Here is a 15,501-nt window from a genome sequence, read left to right as displayed (position 1 = left end):
ATACTTAAAAGATATACTTGCTCTCGAGGCAGTACAAAGAAGGTTCACTCGGTTAATCCCGGGGATGAGGGGGTGGACATATGAGGAGAGGTTGAGTAGATTGGGACTCTACTCATTGGAGTTCAGAAGAATGAGAGGCGATCTTATTGAAACATATAAGATTGTGAAGGGGCTTGATCGGGTGGATGCGGTAAGGATGTTCCCAAGGATGGGTGAAACTAGAACGAGGGGGCATAATCTTAGAATAAGGGGCTGCTCTTTCAAAACTGAGATGAGAAACTTCTTCACTGAGGGTAGTAGGTCTGTGGAATTTGCTGCCCCAGGAAGCTACATCATTAAATAAATTGAAAACAGAAATAGACAGTTTCCTAGAAGTAAAGGGAATTAGGGGTTGCGGGGAGCGGGCAGGAAATTAGACATGAATTTAGATTTGAGGTTAGGATCAGATCAGCCATGATCTTATTGAATGGCGGAGCAGGCGCGAGGGGCCGATTGGCCTACTCCTACTCCTGCTCCTATTTCTTATGACTTCCCAATGTTTAGGAACTGCAACGCAAGTCACTTATAGTTAAGTTTCTCGCTGCTAAGCTTATGCTGGCGCTCATTATTAGCTCTTGTGCTGCCACAAATCTCCTCCTGCCCTCATCTGGAATCCCTGGGCTGTCACAAATCTCCTGCTTTCACCTGGACTATGAGCTCTAAGGTGTTTCCTGATTTGGAGCTTCTGCTTGTTTTCAACTCCGCTAGGCTTTTTACTGCCATTGAAATTCCGATTCTGGACTCTTGCTGGCTGCAAAATCTTCAGTGACAATCTTTGCTGTGGCAGCTCTGCTTCACTCTGCCAACCTCTGACTCCTGCTGATTGCCAATTCTGCTCTGGGAGGGAAGCTGCCCAGGCCTCTATTTTTCTGCTGGAAAACAGAAACCGAAACATCCTCTGTGCGTTGCCCAGGAAACTACTTCCAAACAGGTAACACTTTTTCTAGTTGTATTCTATTGGGTGCCATCACTCTGCTGGTTCCTGGGCTGAATTTCAGTGGTCTGCTGGCTTCTGGACTTTACTTTATTACAAACAGCATACAGAGGCAGTGGTGATTTTTAAGCAGTTTTATTTGAATGACAGAAAAGTGAACAAAAATATTGATTATGTATATTTCAAACATACAATTAAAATTCACTTCTGAATTGCTTAAATACAAATTGGATTCGAGGTCAGGTTGCCTCAATAACCTTTGCATCAGTCGATACATTTGAATGATGTTGCTTCATATGCTCTAAACTGTTATTGCGGTACCCCAACACCACTACAGTTCAACTCACTTTGCAGGTGTTTTGAGGCCGAGTGGTGGCTGAAGTAAGTTTTACAATGAATTGGGATGCCCTTGGAATCAATGGGCATCTTCATAGTTAGAAAAGTGTGAGTAATAGGCTTCTCCAGATTAGTTCTCTCATTTGATTAAAAGCTGCAGCTCTTGTGTGTTTATAAATTGGTTCAAATATAAAACATTTAAGAGGAAATGATCTTTTAGCAATTGGTCATATAGCATCATTACTACCAGATTCTCTTCATTATTCAATCCAATTATCTACACACCACAGACCACAAAGTCAAATGTTGAATTAAACATAATTGCCATTTAATACCACAGATTTCTACTGACATGGATTCAATAACACACATCCATCTAAAGCTATTTCCAATGTTTGTGTCTCTTTCTAATTGGAGTAAAGTTAAGCTTGCCAAAATGTCATTTTGTCAACATTCATTCGATCATAAAATTCCTCATGAAATTGGTTGCAATTTTTAAAATTGAATTTAACAGTTTTCCTTAGAGGGAGAAACAAAAAAAATTGAATCTGACTTTGAAAGGACTGGAGAAGGTTCTGCTCCTTTCATTAATCCTTGCTGGTATTCTCCAGCAGAAGTGATTTTACTAAAGTGACATGTTTCACATCCACTATTTTTAGTTGGGAAAGGTACAGCTACATGCTGCTCTTCATTGAAAATAGTTCTACTGCAATGGAAGGAAATACTCCCTAGGAACACAAACCATGCAGAAAGATGGCAATTTATGGAATTTGTCTAGTAATTAAAAATCTGGAACAATACATTGCTCAGTACAAGAAACTAATTGGAAAAGGAGTGGAGTATATCTTTTAGCCAACTCCAAGAAAAGATTTTGACTGTGCACTGTTATTTCATAATGTTTTTGAGTCAAAACAATATAGACAACTCCAGCTTATGGATTTAGTTGACCCCCAGAAACAGTATTAAGTGTGCCCAGCTATGTGGTATTTCTTACCTTCCATACAGAGTACATTCTGATAATGGGCATTCTCAATACATGGACTGAAACTGAACATAAATTCCACAAGTTTTAAAAGACCAAATCTAACATTCCATTGCATAGCATCAAACACATAGACTCAGGAGAAAATGCACAAATATAGAAAGATATTTTTGAAGAATATAAAATCTAGTTTGAATCCGATCTTTTTAAAATCATTATTTCAAAAGTTATAGATTACCAAATGAAATATCAGATGAATCCAGAATAATGAATTCCCAAGATGAGCTTTATTATTGTTAAATAATAAATCTTACTTCCCAGTGAGTAAGATCTTCCACATCACGTCTCAGAATACCTGTAGGCTCTCAGTTCATATATTGTGGTTTATATCCGAACACAATGGAAACTCTGGATTACCCGGACTTCAAGGGTTAAGTTACGAGGAGAGATTACACAAATTGGGGTTGTTTTCTCTAGAGTTTCGAAGGTTATGGGGTGATCTGATCGAAGTTTATAAGATATTAAGGGGAACAGATAGGGTGCATAGAGAGAAACTCCACTGGTTGGGGATTCTAGGAGTAGGGGGCACAGTTTAAAAATTAGAGCCAGACCTTTCAGGAGTGAGATTAGAAAACATTTCTACACACAAAGGGTGGTAGAAGTTTAGAACTCTCTTCCACAAACGGCAATTGATACTAGCTCAATTGCTAAATTTAAATCTGAGATAGATAGCTTTTTGGCAACCAAAGGTATTAAGGGATATGGGCCTAAGGCAGGAATATGGAGTTAGATCACAGATCAGCCATGATCTTATCAAATGGCGGAGCAGGCACAAGGGGCTGAATGGCCTACTCCTGTTCCTATGTTCTCCACTAGCATCAAATTGATTATTCAGAATGTCAGAAATTCTGATTACTTTCAAAATAATAGAACCCCTTTAAAATTTTCACACAGTGGGTGTGATTTTACTGGCTGCTCCTCTTACGGTTCCCACAAACCACGTTGCTGCTGCTCCCGGCTCTGCAGAAAATGCTGATCCCCATGCTCACTCCATTCCCCCACCCCAATTCCCAGTTTTCCTCTCTCCTGAGCCCCAATCCCATCTCCCTCCCCCCCCCCCCCCCCAGTCTCCCTCCGACACCCCCATTCCCCATCTTTCCCATCATCCTGACCCCTATCTCCTTCTCAATGCCCCCCCAATTCCTCAGTCTCTGCCTCACCCCTGATTCCCAAGCCCCCCACCACGATTGTTCCTGGCTTACCAGCCAGTTCCGACTCTCTGCAGTGGTGACATCATGGAGCAGGGGTGGAGGGGTTGCCAGTGGGGCAGAAAATTTAAAGCGTGACGATCTGCCAGGCTGCTAGCAGCACCAGGGAGATACGATGCCCCACTCCAGGAGACTCACTGGCAATCTGGGAGGGTTGGTAATGCTACAGCCAACTGCCACTTACCGCCAGTTTTGGGCAGGCAAATGACAAGCAGCATGCAGATGAGGCTTTGGAGATAAAATCGCTCCAGCCTCACGCTGCTGATATCGGGCATATTGGGCACTCAATTCCGCACCCTCCTCCCCGCACACCCACAGAACCCGCTCCCTGTTAAAATTCCTCCTAGTGCAACTGACACTTTGAAAACACGCTGGAGGTATACAGGGATAATGTCCACTTCAGATTTTGGAGTTTTAGTACTTTCCTTACAATAATAAAGACTGTCATGTCCCTAATGAATTTGATTTACAGTCAACATGTGCTACTTTTTACTCTTTATATTGACACAAATGTTTAAGCTTAATTTACAATTTTTTTGAATGAACAGGGACGCTCACACATTAAGTGATTTGGTTGAAGAGGGCACTAGATATCATTCACAGAAACATGTTCCTTGAGCATTTGTAAAAAGAAATTAATTTTTTTCTGCAGAAACAAATTAGCTTCTGCCAGATTGATGAAAATTAAAAAAAATATAAAGCTGCTTTAATTGAACATGCAATACATAGTGTTTTTTTCAGATTAAAGTTGTCTCAATGCATGTAACTACAGTGAAACCTGTAAATTAGGGACATCTAGGGTACTTGCATCAGGTGTCTCTTCTTTGCAGGTTTGTACAGGTTTCACTTTATATAAGTGTGTGTATATATATATATATATATATATATATATATATACATACATACATACGCACACACACATCTACAATAACATCTTTATGGCACAAGGCTGCAGTACTTTGCAATATTATTCAAATCCAATAACTTTTAATTAAAAAAGCAGATTTTTATCCTCCCCCCGCCCCGGATTAAAGATCCTTACTCAGTAAGAAGTCAGACTTAAAAGAAGTCAAGGAGACAACTGTACTGCTTTTCCTTAACTGTCCCCACCCCCCCACAGTTGACACAGGTAGGTAACCTTAACATCAAGGAAAATACAACAAAAAAATTAAAACATAACTTAAAACCAACACAAAGAAAACAATTTTGATTGTAGAAGAATCAGTAATAATTGTTTTACTGTGAGTTGTATTGTAAGTCTGTGATAATCACACAACAATACATCTTATACTTAGAGGTTGTGATTTTCCAGCCAGTACTGTGTATCATTCAGACATAAATTTGGTGAAAGATATGAAAGGAGCAGAACTATTTTATAAAATATCAGAAATAGTAATTTTAAAAATACACTTCATTTCTTTTGGAATGTCCAAAGTGTGCTAGCATATAGAAAAACATCCTCTCTCCCAACTCTTGGTAGATCCCATATAATTACAAATTAGAATCAGAGAAATCTACCAAACCATCAATATCTGAAAACGCAGTAATCTGGCTGGACTTTTCCCCCCAGTTCAAACTACTATGGTGGTCCTCAAGATGAGAATTTGTTTGATTTAAGTTTAAAAAAACCAAAAAACTTGGTGAGTATTTAGTTCTTGCATCTGTCAGTCAGATTAAAAACAAATCGTTCTGTACATAATCCATGAATTGTGAAATCCTGAAGTCTATCCGCAAGTTAATACACACAATTAAAAGTACTGTTCATTTCTGCTTTTGCACAGCAACATTTTCTAACAAATAGTCTGATACAGCATTGATCTGGTGAAGCACAGACTGATACACATTGCCTTATTGATCTTAAACATACTACAAAGCACACCCTTTTACAGCAATTTTTAAAATGTCTCGTGATTGTATTAATTTTGCCACCCATGTTCCACACATGGCCTGGTACGGAATTCCCTCTTTGCTCTCATAAGGCTGCCTCTTCACCCTCCCACAAACCCTCAATAACAAATGGACAAACATTTTAGTTTTGAGCAGTAAAATATTTGCTATTGAGAACAAATGGGTCAAGAACCACAGGTGACTAACACATCCAGGTTAGGGTGTGTTGCTTGTTCAATTAGAATTCCACTAGTATTGTATCAGCCTATAGAGGACATCATAGCAAGAATATATTCATAATACACACATTCTTCAATACCTCTCATGGAGGTGGTGGAAAGACAACTTAGTAATATTGTCCCAGGTTACTGGATAAAAATGTACTTTCAACTAGCATTGTACTATCTCCTCCTGGCATTTTCATATACTTTCTGCTACATGGAATTGGAGTGCACAGCATTACAGTAATTACAGCCAGTAAATAGCTGAATTTTGTGGCTACCCAAAAGTTAAACCAGGCTGGATTGGTATGTTCAATAAAATACAGTGTCAGCATCAGATTAATACTACACCCACTCTAGTTAGTTGATTTTTTTTTTATTCGTTCACGGGATGTGGGCGTCGCTGGCAAGGCCGGCATTTATTGCCCATCCCTAATTGCCCTTGGAACAAAAGGTTTGACAATTTATTAGAACAGCCTTCCACTGTGGAATTTGAATAGGACAACAAGGTTCCTTGCATCAGCAGTAATGTTGCAGGGGATGAAATATATTGAAATATTAAAAGACACTTTAAAACTTGAAAAAGCATTGAGCTGATCTGAGTTCACTCTGGGATTAAAGTCACCTTGAACACCTTCTTCTGTGCTGTAACCATTCTAATGATTCTATGAGTCATTTTTCCCCCCAAAATACCAAATTAGAAAAGTAATTTTTTTATATGATGAAAGTTTGATCTAAGCATCAAAAGGCACAATTATGAAATGCTTTGAGATGCAACTTCAAAGTTGCTTGAACTTCCTAATAATTTTTAAATGCCGAGAAAAAAGAGAAACCAAAACATCACACGTAGCTGCAACATTATCACAGTTAACTGATCGATTCGGTTACAGGATGTCAGTGGGTTATAAGTACACAGGCTTCAGTTTATCAAATCCCAGCAAAGCTGTAAGAATCTTACAAATTAACAGGAAGCTTTCAGGTCTCTTGTCGTCATGCATACACCTCTGCCCAATTACAGCTGCTCTCGCTTTATGAGCAGGAAGGGGCTGAAAGTGAATCTGTATATGTTTAAATATTCCCTCAGTAGCAAGTTAAATTAAAGTACTCGTGTTGTCATTTTGCTTTAAAAACTATATAAAAGTAAAATGAACACCAAGGACTCTATTAAATACTTGAGGGGAAAAAATTTGCAGGGCTATGGGGAAAGAGCAGGGGAATGGGACTAACTGGATTGCTCTTACAAAGAGCTGGCATGGGCTCAATGGGCCGAATGGCCTCCTGTGCCGTAACCATTCTAATGATCCTATGAGTCATATTTTTCCCAAAATACCAAATTAGAAAAGTAATTTTTTATATATATATATATATATATATATATATAATGTTTGATCTAAGCATCTAAAAGCACAATTATGAAATGCTTTGAGATGCAACTTCAAAATTGCTTGAACTTCCTAATAATTTTTAAATGCCGAGAAAAAAGAGAAACCAAAACATCACACATAGCTGCAACATTAGCACGGTTAGAAATAGTAATCAAAGTTCATTAATTTGATTAATGATATATAGAGGATTGCACTATGATAACCAGGTAAGTGAGAGAAAGCACTTTGTATTGAAAACCACCTTCCAGTCAGAACAATGAGTGTACGAAAGCTTTGAATAGATTTTTGCTAATCAATCAACTCTGCGAACTCAAAATTGAAATATGTGCAGAGATCAAATATGTTGTAACAAACACAACAAGCACCTCTGGGGCTCAGGCAGTTGCATTTCCTTGCTCATTCAGTGGTTCAGTCTCCCCTTTCACATTTTCCAAGTCTTTTTTGGGTTCAGCTGGCTTAGCATCCTTTTTGGTATAGAGTATTCCCTTTTCCTTGCATTGCAGTGCAGCATCTATTATGAAGGCAAAAGAAGCCAGGAATCCAAATGCCTAGAAGAAACAGAACAAACAAAATGAGAACATTTCTGTTCCTGTTCAGCAATACACCAGGACAGCAAATACTCCCCTGAAATATAATGCGAATTACAGGCAATGCAGGAAAATTGCACAAAACTGCAGTAGGGCTGACATTCCTGTGTTTCTGTTCAATGTCACATCTCTATCCATGTGGCTACATTTCCTTTAATACAATATGCCTTAATTTTTGTAACAATCATCTTAAGTGGCACCTTATCAAACACCTTCTGATAATCTATATATAAAAAAAAATCCACCTTAATCCTTTTACCCATACACATTGCAATTTCTTCAAAAAAATTCAATCAAATGTGTCAGCCATGACTTGCTATCCACAAATCCATGCTGACGGTCCCTGCTGATTAGTCCATGTCTCTCTAAATGATCACTAATTTCATCCCGTATTACAGACTCTAGCGGGTAGATATTGGGATCAATTATGCCCATTTTTCGGGCGCAAAGCGTTCAAATTTATCAGCCCATTCTGTGCAGGCTTTGGGCCCATTTTTTTAGGGGTCTGTTAGAGAGTGAGATTGAGAAATAGTAAGGGAATCCATTTATATTCTTATATTCCATTTTAGATTATTTCTGTAGTTACAAAACCTAAAACTGAAAGACTAAAAAAGGCTGACAGTGTATCTGTACAACAGAATTCTTTAAGGCCAGCTGGCACATAGAATCATAGAAAGTTACAGCACAGAAGGAGGCCATTCGGCCCATCGTGTCTGTGCCTGCCGGCCAGCTTAATCCCACTTTCCAGCACTTGGTCCGTATCCCTGTAGGTTATGGCACTTCAAGTGCACATCCAAGTACTTTTTAAATGAGTTGAGAGTTTCTGCCTCTACCACACTTTCAGGCAGTGAGTTCCAGACACCCACCACCCTCTGGGTGGAAAAAATTCTCCTCAGCTCCCCTCTAATCCTTCTATCAATTACTTTAAATCTATGCCCCCTGGTCACTGACCCCTCTGCTAAAAGATACAGACCCTCCCTATCCACTCTATCTAGTCCTGTCATAATTTTATATACCTCAATTAAATCTCCCCCAGCCTCCTTTGTTCCAAAGAAAACACCACAGCCTATCCAATCTTTTCTCATAGCTAAAATTCTCCTGCTCCCACATGTTCACGTTTAGGTTCACTTTATCACCCCGACTGGAAATTCAGTTTTCTCTTTTGATAGCTTTCTAACCCAAAAACCTACGCTTTTTGTGCAACTCTGGGAATTTAATATTTAGCAGGGCTAGGAACATTTTGATAGGGACTGGTACTGAAAGTTGGTAAAGGGTGATGGAAGGACGATGCCTATGGAGTAGTGTAGCAAGAAACATTATAATGGCCATAGGTTAGGAGATGAAGAGGGAGGCATCTGGAGGGTTGACCTCAACTGGCTGTAATGTGAGTATCTTCCACGACCGCATCTTATGTAATCTCCATGTTGGCCTTGAGTATATTGGTTCATTTAGCCTTTATAAACCTTCAAGTGTTTGACTGCGTGTTGAATTCATTCTTGGCAAACAGGTGCAGGACTGCAGCCTTTGTCTATATACTAAAACAAAAATACACTCCTAACAATTGGCACCTCGACAGAACACGGGTTCTTACATATTGCAGGTTTATCAACACTCCCTGTGTTACAGTTTATTTTGGTTTTGCTATATTTTGTTTTGAGATAGTGTAAAATGACCGGCTCAAATGAAAACTGCTCCCAGGACTTACCTGAGGGTACTGCTGGCAACTCAAAATTTTGTGTGCGTCTCTCTCTCCTCCCGCACCCCCCCCAACCTCCCAGTCAGGCGAGCTGCCTGTGGAGGTACAATCAATGCCGGCAGCTCACCTCAATTATTCTGATGAGGTCTGAGGACCCATTTCCATCGATCCTCAGGCCTCTTGGTTTGGGCGCACTCTGTCTCTGCTGCACCGAGTCTGGGCCCAACAACAGGCCCAGAGTAATTTCTACCCCAAGGAGTTTACCCACAAGGTAAGGTTGGCTCATCTCTGTCTTGAACTCAGCTCAGCTGTAACAACTTGCAAAATCTCACAGCCTGTTAACACTCCTGTCCAGGGTGACACATGAGAAATAACCATTTGGAGGGCTGCTAATGTTCATGGACTGTGCCCCAAGCACAATTCAATGACCTATTGGAGAGCATAGGACAAGGGGAAATGAAAATAATGGTGAATTTTTTTTTAAAAACTTACCACAGAAGCTTTCTCCACATCCGTCCCATCATTCTTGGCTGCAAACACAATGGAGGCGATCAGGAAAAGTATCGCAATGACAGCGGTATACCATAAGTCCTGAGGATAAAATGAGGCAGAGTGAATTTCAATTTCCGAGTCACTGCTTTATCATAGAGATGCTGCATAAAAACATAGGTTAAATGAACCAATGTAGAGTCAACATGGAGATTACATAAGGTGCGGTCGTGGAAGATACTCACATTACAACCAGTTGAGGTCAACCCTCCAGATGCCTCCCTCTTCATCTCCCAACCAAACAAAGCTTATGCATCAAATACTTCTGGCCTCCCATCATTAGTCATACCCCCAATTTTTTTTGTTTCTATTACATTGCTTGGTAGATTATTGCAGATATTTATAACTAAGTAAAGAGGTTTTTCCTACTAACTGTTCTGAATTTACTCTTCAGTAATGTCCACTTTTATCCTCTGGTCCTACTTACTTGATGTACTTTCAGGTAATATTCTGGGTGCACCTTATCTATACCATTTTACGTACCTTGATGAGGTCTCTTTAACTGCCTTCTTTCTAGATGGCAAAGACTAAGCTTATCTATTGTTTCCTCACAGCTCATTGAATTTACATTTGGAGTAAATCTTGTTGCTCTTTTCTGTACCTTTTCTAAATGTGATATTCAGATTTGAACTTCTAATAACTGATTTAAATTCTTCATTAATTTCCAATATTTTCCAGCCAATCACTAAAGACTTTTAATAAAAAAAGGTTATTTTTGTCCTGGGCCTTATTGATGCTGATGTTTAAATAACCTTGGGGTGGAAATTGCTTTAGGCCCAAAAGGGTCTTTTTTTGGGTGGCTGGCCCAAAATTGGCCCGTAGGCCTCATTAACATAATGTGGGCGAGCTGTCGAGCTTGTCTCGCCTCCACAGGCAGCTCGCCCATTTTCAAAAGATGAATATCAGGCCACTTGCCTTGTCGGCAGCTGCCCGAAGTTAAGTCCCGGGAGGTGTAGGTTGAATGGCAACAGAGGGTGGGCTACAGGGATACTGGGAGAGCACACCTGCTTTCCTGGCTCCACAGGAATTGAATTTTTTTAAAAAACAAACTAACCTTTTGGTGGAGGCTGCAGCTTAGGAATCCCAAGTGGAGTAGGCCCGGCTCCTGCTCTGCTCATCAGTATCCAATTTGGTAGAGGGAACCTAAAACAGGCGCTAGGCCCCTCATTTACATAGTATGGGGGCCTGTTTTAGGTGGCTGCTGGGGACACTTGAAAAATGGCCTGATCCAATTATCGGGTCGGACGTCTTTCAGGAGTCCGTTATATGCGGGACATTGGTCCCCAAAATTGGTCCTGGTTGCACCTGTTTTATGCCCGTAGGATTATGGATTAGAATTAGGATCTTCACCTACAGAAGTAGATGGTTTATTTGTTTGCCAATCTTTTCTTGAAAAAAAAGAACTTACATTTATATAGCGTTTTTCACATCCTCAAAATATCCCAAGGTGCTTCACAGCAAATTAATTATCTTTTTGAAGGGTAGTTACTGATGTTATGTACACTAATGTAGCAGTAGCAAATGAAATAAATGATCTGTTAATCGATTTTGGTGGTGTTAGCTGTGGGATGAATGTTAGCCAGGACACTGGAGGACTCCCCTGTTCTTCTTCGAATAGAGTCATAGGACCATTTTTCTACCTGATCAGGAGAACAGGGCCTTGGTTTAACGTCACATCAGAAAAATGGTATCTCCAACAATGCAGCACTATCTCAGTACTGCATTGAAGTGTTAGCCTAGATTATGTGCTCACGTCCCGAAGTGGGGCTTGAACCCACAATCTTCTGACTCAGAGATGAGAGTGCAACCACTGAGCTAAGCTGACAGTTAAAGCCAGTATAGTATCATAGAATCTTACAACATAGGAGGCCAATCAGTCCATTGTGCTTGTGCTGGCTCTCTGAAAGAGTTGTCCATTTAGTCTCATTCTCCTGCACTTTCTCCGTCCCATTTCATTTTTTCAAATATTTATCCACTCCCCTTTTAAAAGCAGAATGCATGAAGCTTCCACCAGTATTTCTGGTAAGGCATTTCATATCCTAACAATCCTCCGTGTAAAAATAAATCCTAACTTCTCCCTTCACTTTTTTAGTAATGATTTATGGCCGTTAGTTACCATCTTTACTGACCAATGGAAATACTTTTCCTCTGTTTACCTTAAAAAAAACACCTTTTGATTTTGAACACTTCCATCAGATCTTCTTTTAACATGTTTTCTTCTAATGAAATGAGCCCTGGTTTTTATAGTCTCTCCTCATAACAAGTACAGGAGAAAAAAAGCACAACTGCCGGTTTTCAGTGCACACAGGAGTCTTTATCATGAAACTGCCAGACTACACAGAGCTGCTCTGTTTAACAAGTTCAATATGTACATTATCCTGGGGGCAGCAAGGAAAATAGGAGGTAGCAGTAGACGTTTTGCATCTCAGATCATGTTGGTGGTTGAAAGAAAATCTTTCAAACTTAGCTTTCATAACTGCAAACACTTCAAAACTTAGAAGAGATTGTCCAGCAGACCACAACATTGTAACATAATATCAGTTATTTCTAGAAATACTGGGCTGACTCGACTTTGTGCTTTTCCATCAAAATCAATAGAAACGATCAAAAGGAACTGCACTCCTGCAATGTCAATAGGCACTGTGCAGTACAAGAGACAACAGGGAAATCAATACAAATCCAACACTCCAGATGCATTAAAAAGATGTGTGGGTGTCACATGTTGCAGTCAGCGTGAAACACAACTGTGCCATAGTCATAACGGATGAATAAATTGAAAGGCCGGGACTATCAGATATTCCTAGTTTATCAACAGAAGACTGTTTACGATAAACAGTAAAGAGTTCTGAAATATCAAAAATGGTGGCGGAATTACAAGCTCAATAAAATTGGTTACTGCTTATGTAATTACACTCAAAGAGGAAGGCAAAACCGCTATGGGGGGGTGGGGGAATAAAGATACAGGGCACACTCCCCCAGGAATTCTTTTTTTTAAATGACGGTTTCAAAACACAGATCTTATTTTCTGATATCAGACTGTGCACATCTTTGATACTTCCTCTTTACTCACACTGCATGCAACACATGGGTTCATTTGAACAGGTGCTCATTCCAACAGAGCCTTGTGAGACACAGAACCCCATCACAACCTGCAGATATACAAGTTTTAAACACTTCAGCTGTTCCTATATTATGCAAGTCCCCTACCAGTGTCACAAACGGCAGTAACCCCTAAGGAAATAGCCAATTTGCTATGGTTAAAGGGCGGGTTTAAAAAAAACAGTACAATCCAATGTAAAACCAGCTGAGCACCAGGCACAGTTACAAAAATATACCTGCATTGTTAAAGCATAATTATACTTTATAGTGCAAAATTGTTGATAATTACTTTGTAATCAAAACATTAATTTTTTTTCTTAAAATGACCACATGACTGATCTTTTTTGGTATTAGCTGGCTCAGCATCAGTAAGTGATGGACTGACACTATCTCTAGTTATAAGCTTTATTTTAGTAGACTGCACAAGGATTCATTAGTGAACTACAACATGAAGTCAGTGTTTCTAGACTATATATCTACTCACTGGACTTCAATTCTGCAGCACTTCTCAAAAAGTATATTTCTAATGCTTCACACCACACTCTTAATCCAACAGAATTGTTTTTGGGGTGAGTTAAAACATTACCACAGATGCAGCCCTTTCTAATCAATTCAATTTTAACCAGGCATTAACACGGAAACCATTAAACAGCAGAAGTACTGTAAGATGCAGTAAATTAGTAGTGATTTGGAATGTGTTTGGGGGTCCAAAAGAATACTTTTGTAAACAGATTTCTAATCAGCAATTGCAAGCGTATCTTTGCTGTTCTGTACAGGAAGGGTGATAACAGTACTGCTTTGAATGTAATAGCAGCCAGTAATTCATAGCTGTAGGGAGGGAAGATAACAGTAAGGGGACCTTCCTTGATCACAATGAAGAGGAACAGGTGGTCAGCACAAGTTAGTAGCAGCTGTCTGACTTGCTGGAGATTGTTGAATAATCCTATGTGAATGGAGGAAGTCACCATCAATCCTCCTGCAAATCCTAGTTTCAGCTGTTTTATCTAGAATGCATAAGTCTGGAATCTCCAGCTTAGATTTTCAGTTAAAAGGTATGGCAGTGTTAGAGAACGTGAGTTCAAATCCCAGCATGGCAATTTGAGAATTTGAATTCGGTGATTCAATAGGGTTTTAATGTCTTCTGTTTTCACCATAAGAGATAGGAGCAGGAGTAGGCCATTCGGCCCCTCGAGCCTGCTCCGCCATTCAATGAGATCATGGCTGATCTGATTTTTATCTCAACTCCACTTTCCTGCCTTCTCCCCATATCCTTTGACTCCCTTGCTGATCAAAAATTTGTCTAACTCAGCCTTGAATGTATTCAATGACTCAGCCTCCACAACTTTTTGGGGTAAAGAATTCCAAAGATTCACAACCCTCTGGGAGAAGAAATTCCTCCTCACTTCCGTCTTAAACGGGCGACCTTTTATTCTGAGACTATGCCCCCTAGTTTTAGATTCCCCCATGAGGGGTAACATAATCTCAGCATCTACCCTATCCAGTCCCCTCAGAATCTTATATATTTCAATAAGATCTCCTCTCATTCTTCTAAACTCCGAGTATAGACCCAACCTGTTCAATCTTTCCTCATAAGACAACCCTTCCATGCCCAGAATCAACCTAGTGAACTTTCTCTGAACTGCCTCCAATGCAAGTATATCCTTCCTTAAATAAGGGGACCAGAACTGTACGCAGTACTCCAGGTGTAGTCTCACCAGCACCCTGTACAGTTGCAGCATAACTTCCCTGCTTTTATACTCCATCCCCCTAGAAATAAAGGCCAATATCCTGTTTGCCTTCCAGATTACCTGCTGCACCTGTATGTTGACTTTTTGTGTTTCATGTACGAGGATACTCAGATCCCTCTGTACCGCAGCATTTTGTAATATTTCTCCATTCAAGTAATATTTTGCTTATTTATTTTTCCTCCCAAAGTGGATGACTTCACATTTTCCCACATTATATTCCATTTGCCAAATTTTTGCCCATTCACTTAACCTGTCAATATCCCTTTGCAGACACTTTGTGTCCTCATCGCAACTTGCTTTTCCACCTATCTTTGTATCATCATCAAATTTGGCCAAAGGACACTCTGTTCCTTCATCCAAGTCATTGGTATATATTGTAAACAGTTGAGGCCCCAGCACTGAGCCCTGCGGCACCCCACTAATTACAGATTGCCATTTTGAAAATGACCCTTTTATCCCGACTCTTTGTTTTCTGTTAGTTAGCCAATCCTCTATCCATGCCAGTATATTACCCCAACACCATGAGCTCTTGTGCAGTAATCTTTTATGTGGCACCTTATCGAATGCCTTTTGGAAATCCAAATATACTGCATCCATTGGTTCCCCTTTATCCACCCTGCCCGTTACTGCCTCAAAGAACTCTAATAAATTTGTCTGACACGATGTCCCCTTCATAAAACCATGTTGACTCTCCTTGATTGTACTATGAGTCTCCAAATGTCCTGCTACTACTTCCTTAATAATGGATGCTAGCATTTTCCCAATGACAG

General features: G+C 39.9%; 1 protein-coding gene across 1 annotated transcript in view; it reads right to left on the bottom strand.

Annotated features, from left to right (window-relative positions):
* Positions 1-1,092: 1,092 nt before the first annotated feature.
* Positions 1,093-15,501, bottom strand: part of cmtm6 (CKLF-like MARVEL transmembrane domain containing 6) — a 75,114-nt gene continuing 60,705 nt past the window's right edge. Inside the window, exons 4-5 of the mRNA XM_068006342.1 lie at positions 9,828-9,926; positions 1,093-7,600 (exon numbers count right to left, since the gene is read on the bottom strand). Coding sequence (XP_067862443.1) covers positions 7,427-7,600; positions 9,828-9,926 — 273 coding nt within the window. The 3' untranslated portion in view covers positions 1,093-7,426. The remainder of the gene's footprint in view (positions 7,601-9,827; positions 9,927-15,501) is intronic.

This window comes from Heptranchias perlo, chromosome 2 (genome assembly GCF_035084215.1).
Source record: "Heptranchias perlo isolate sHepPer1 chromosome 2, sHepPer1.hap1, whole genome shotgun sequence".
Lineage (NCBI taxonomy): Eukaryota > Metazoa > Chordata > Chondrichthyes > Hexanchiformes > Hexanchidae > Heptranchias > Heptranchias perlo.
Note: the sequence above shows the minus strand (reverse complement) of the source record. Positions and strands in the feature narration are given on the sequence as shown.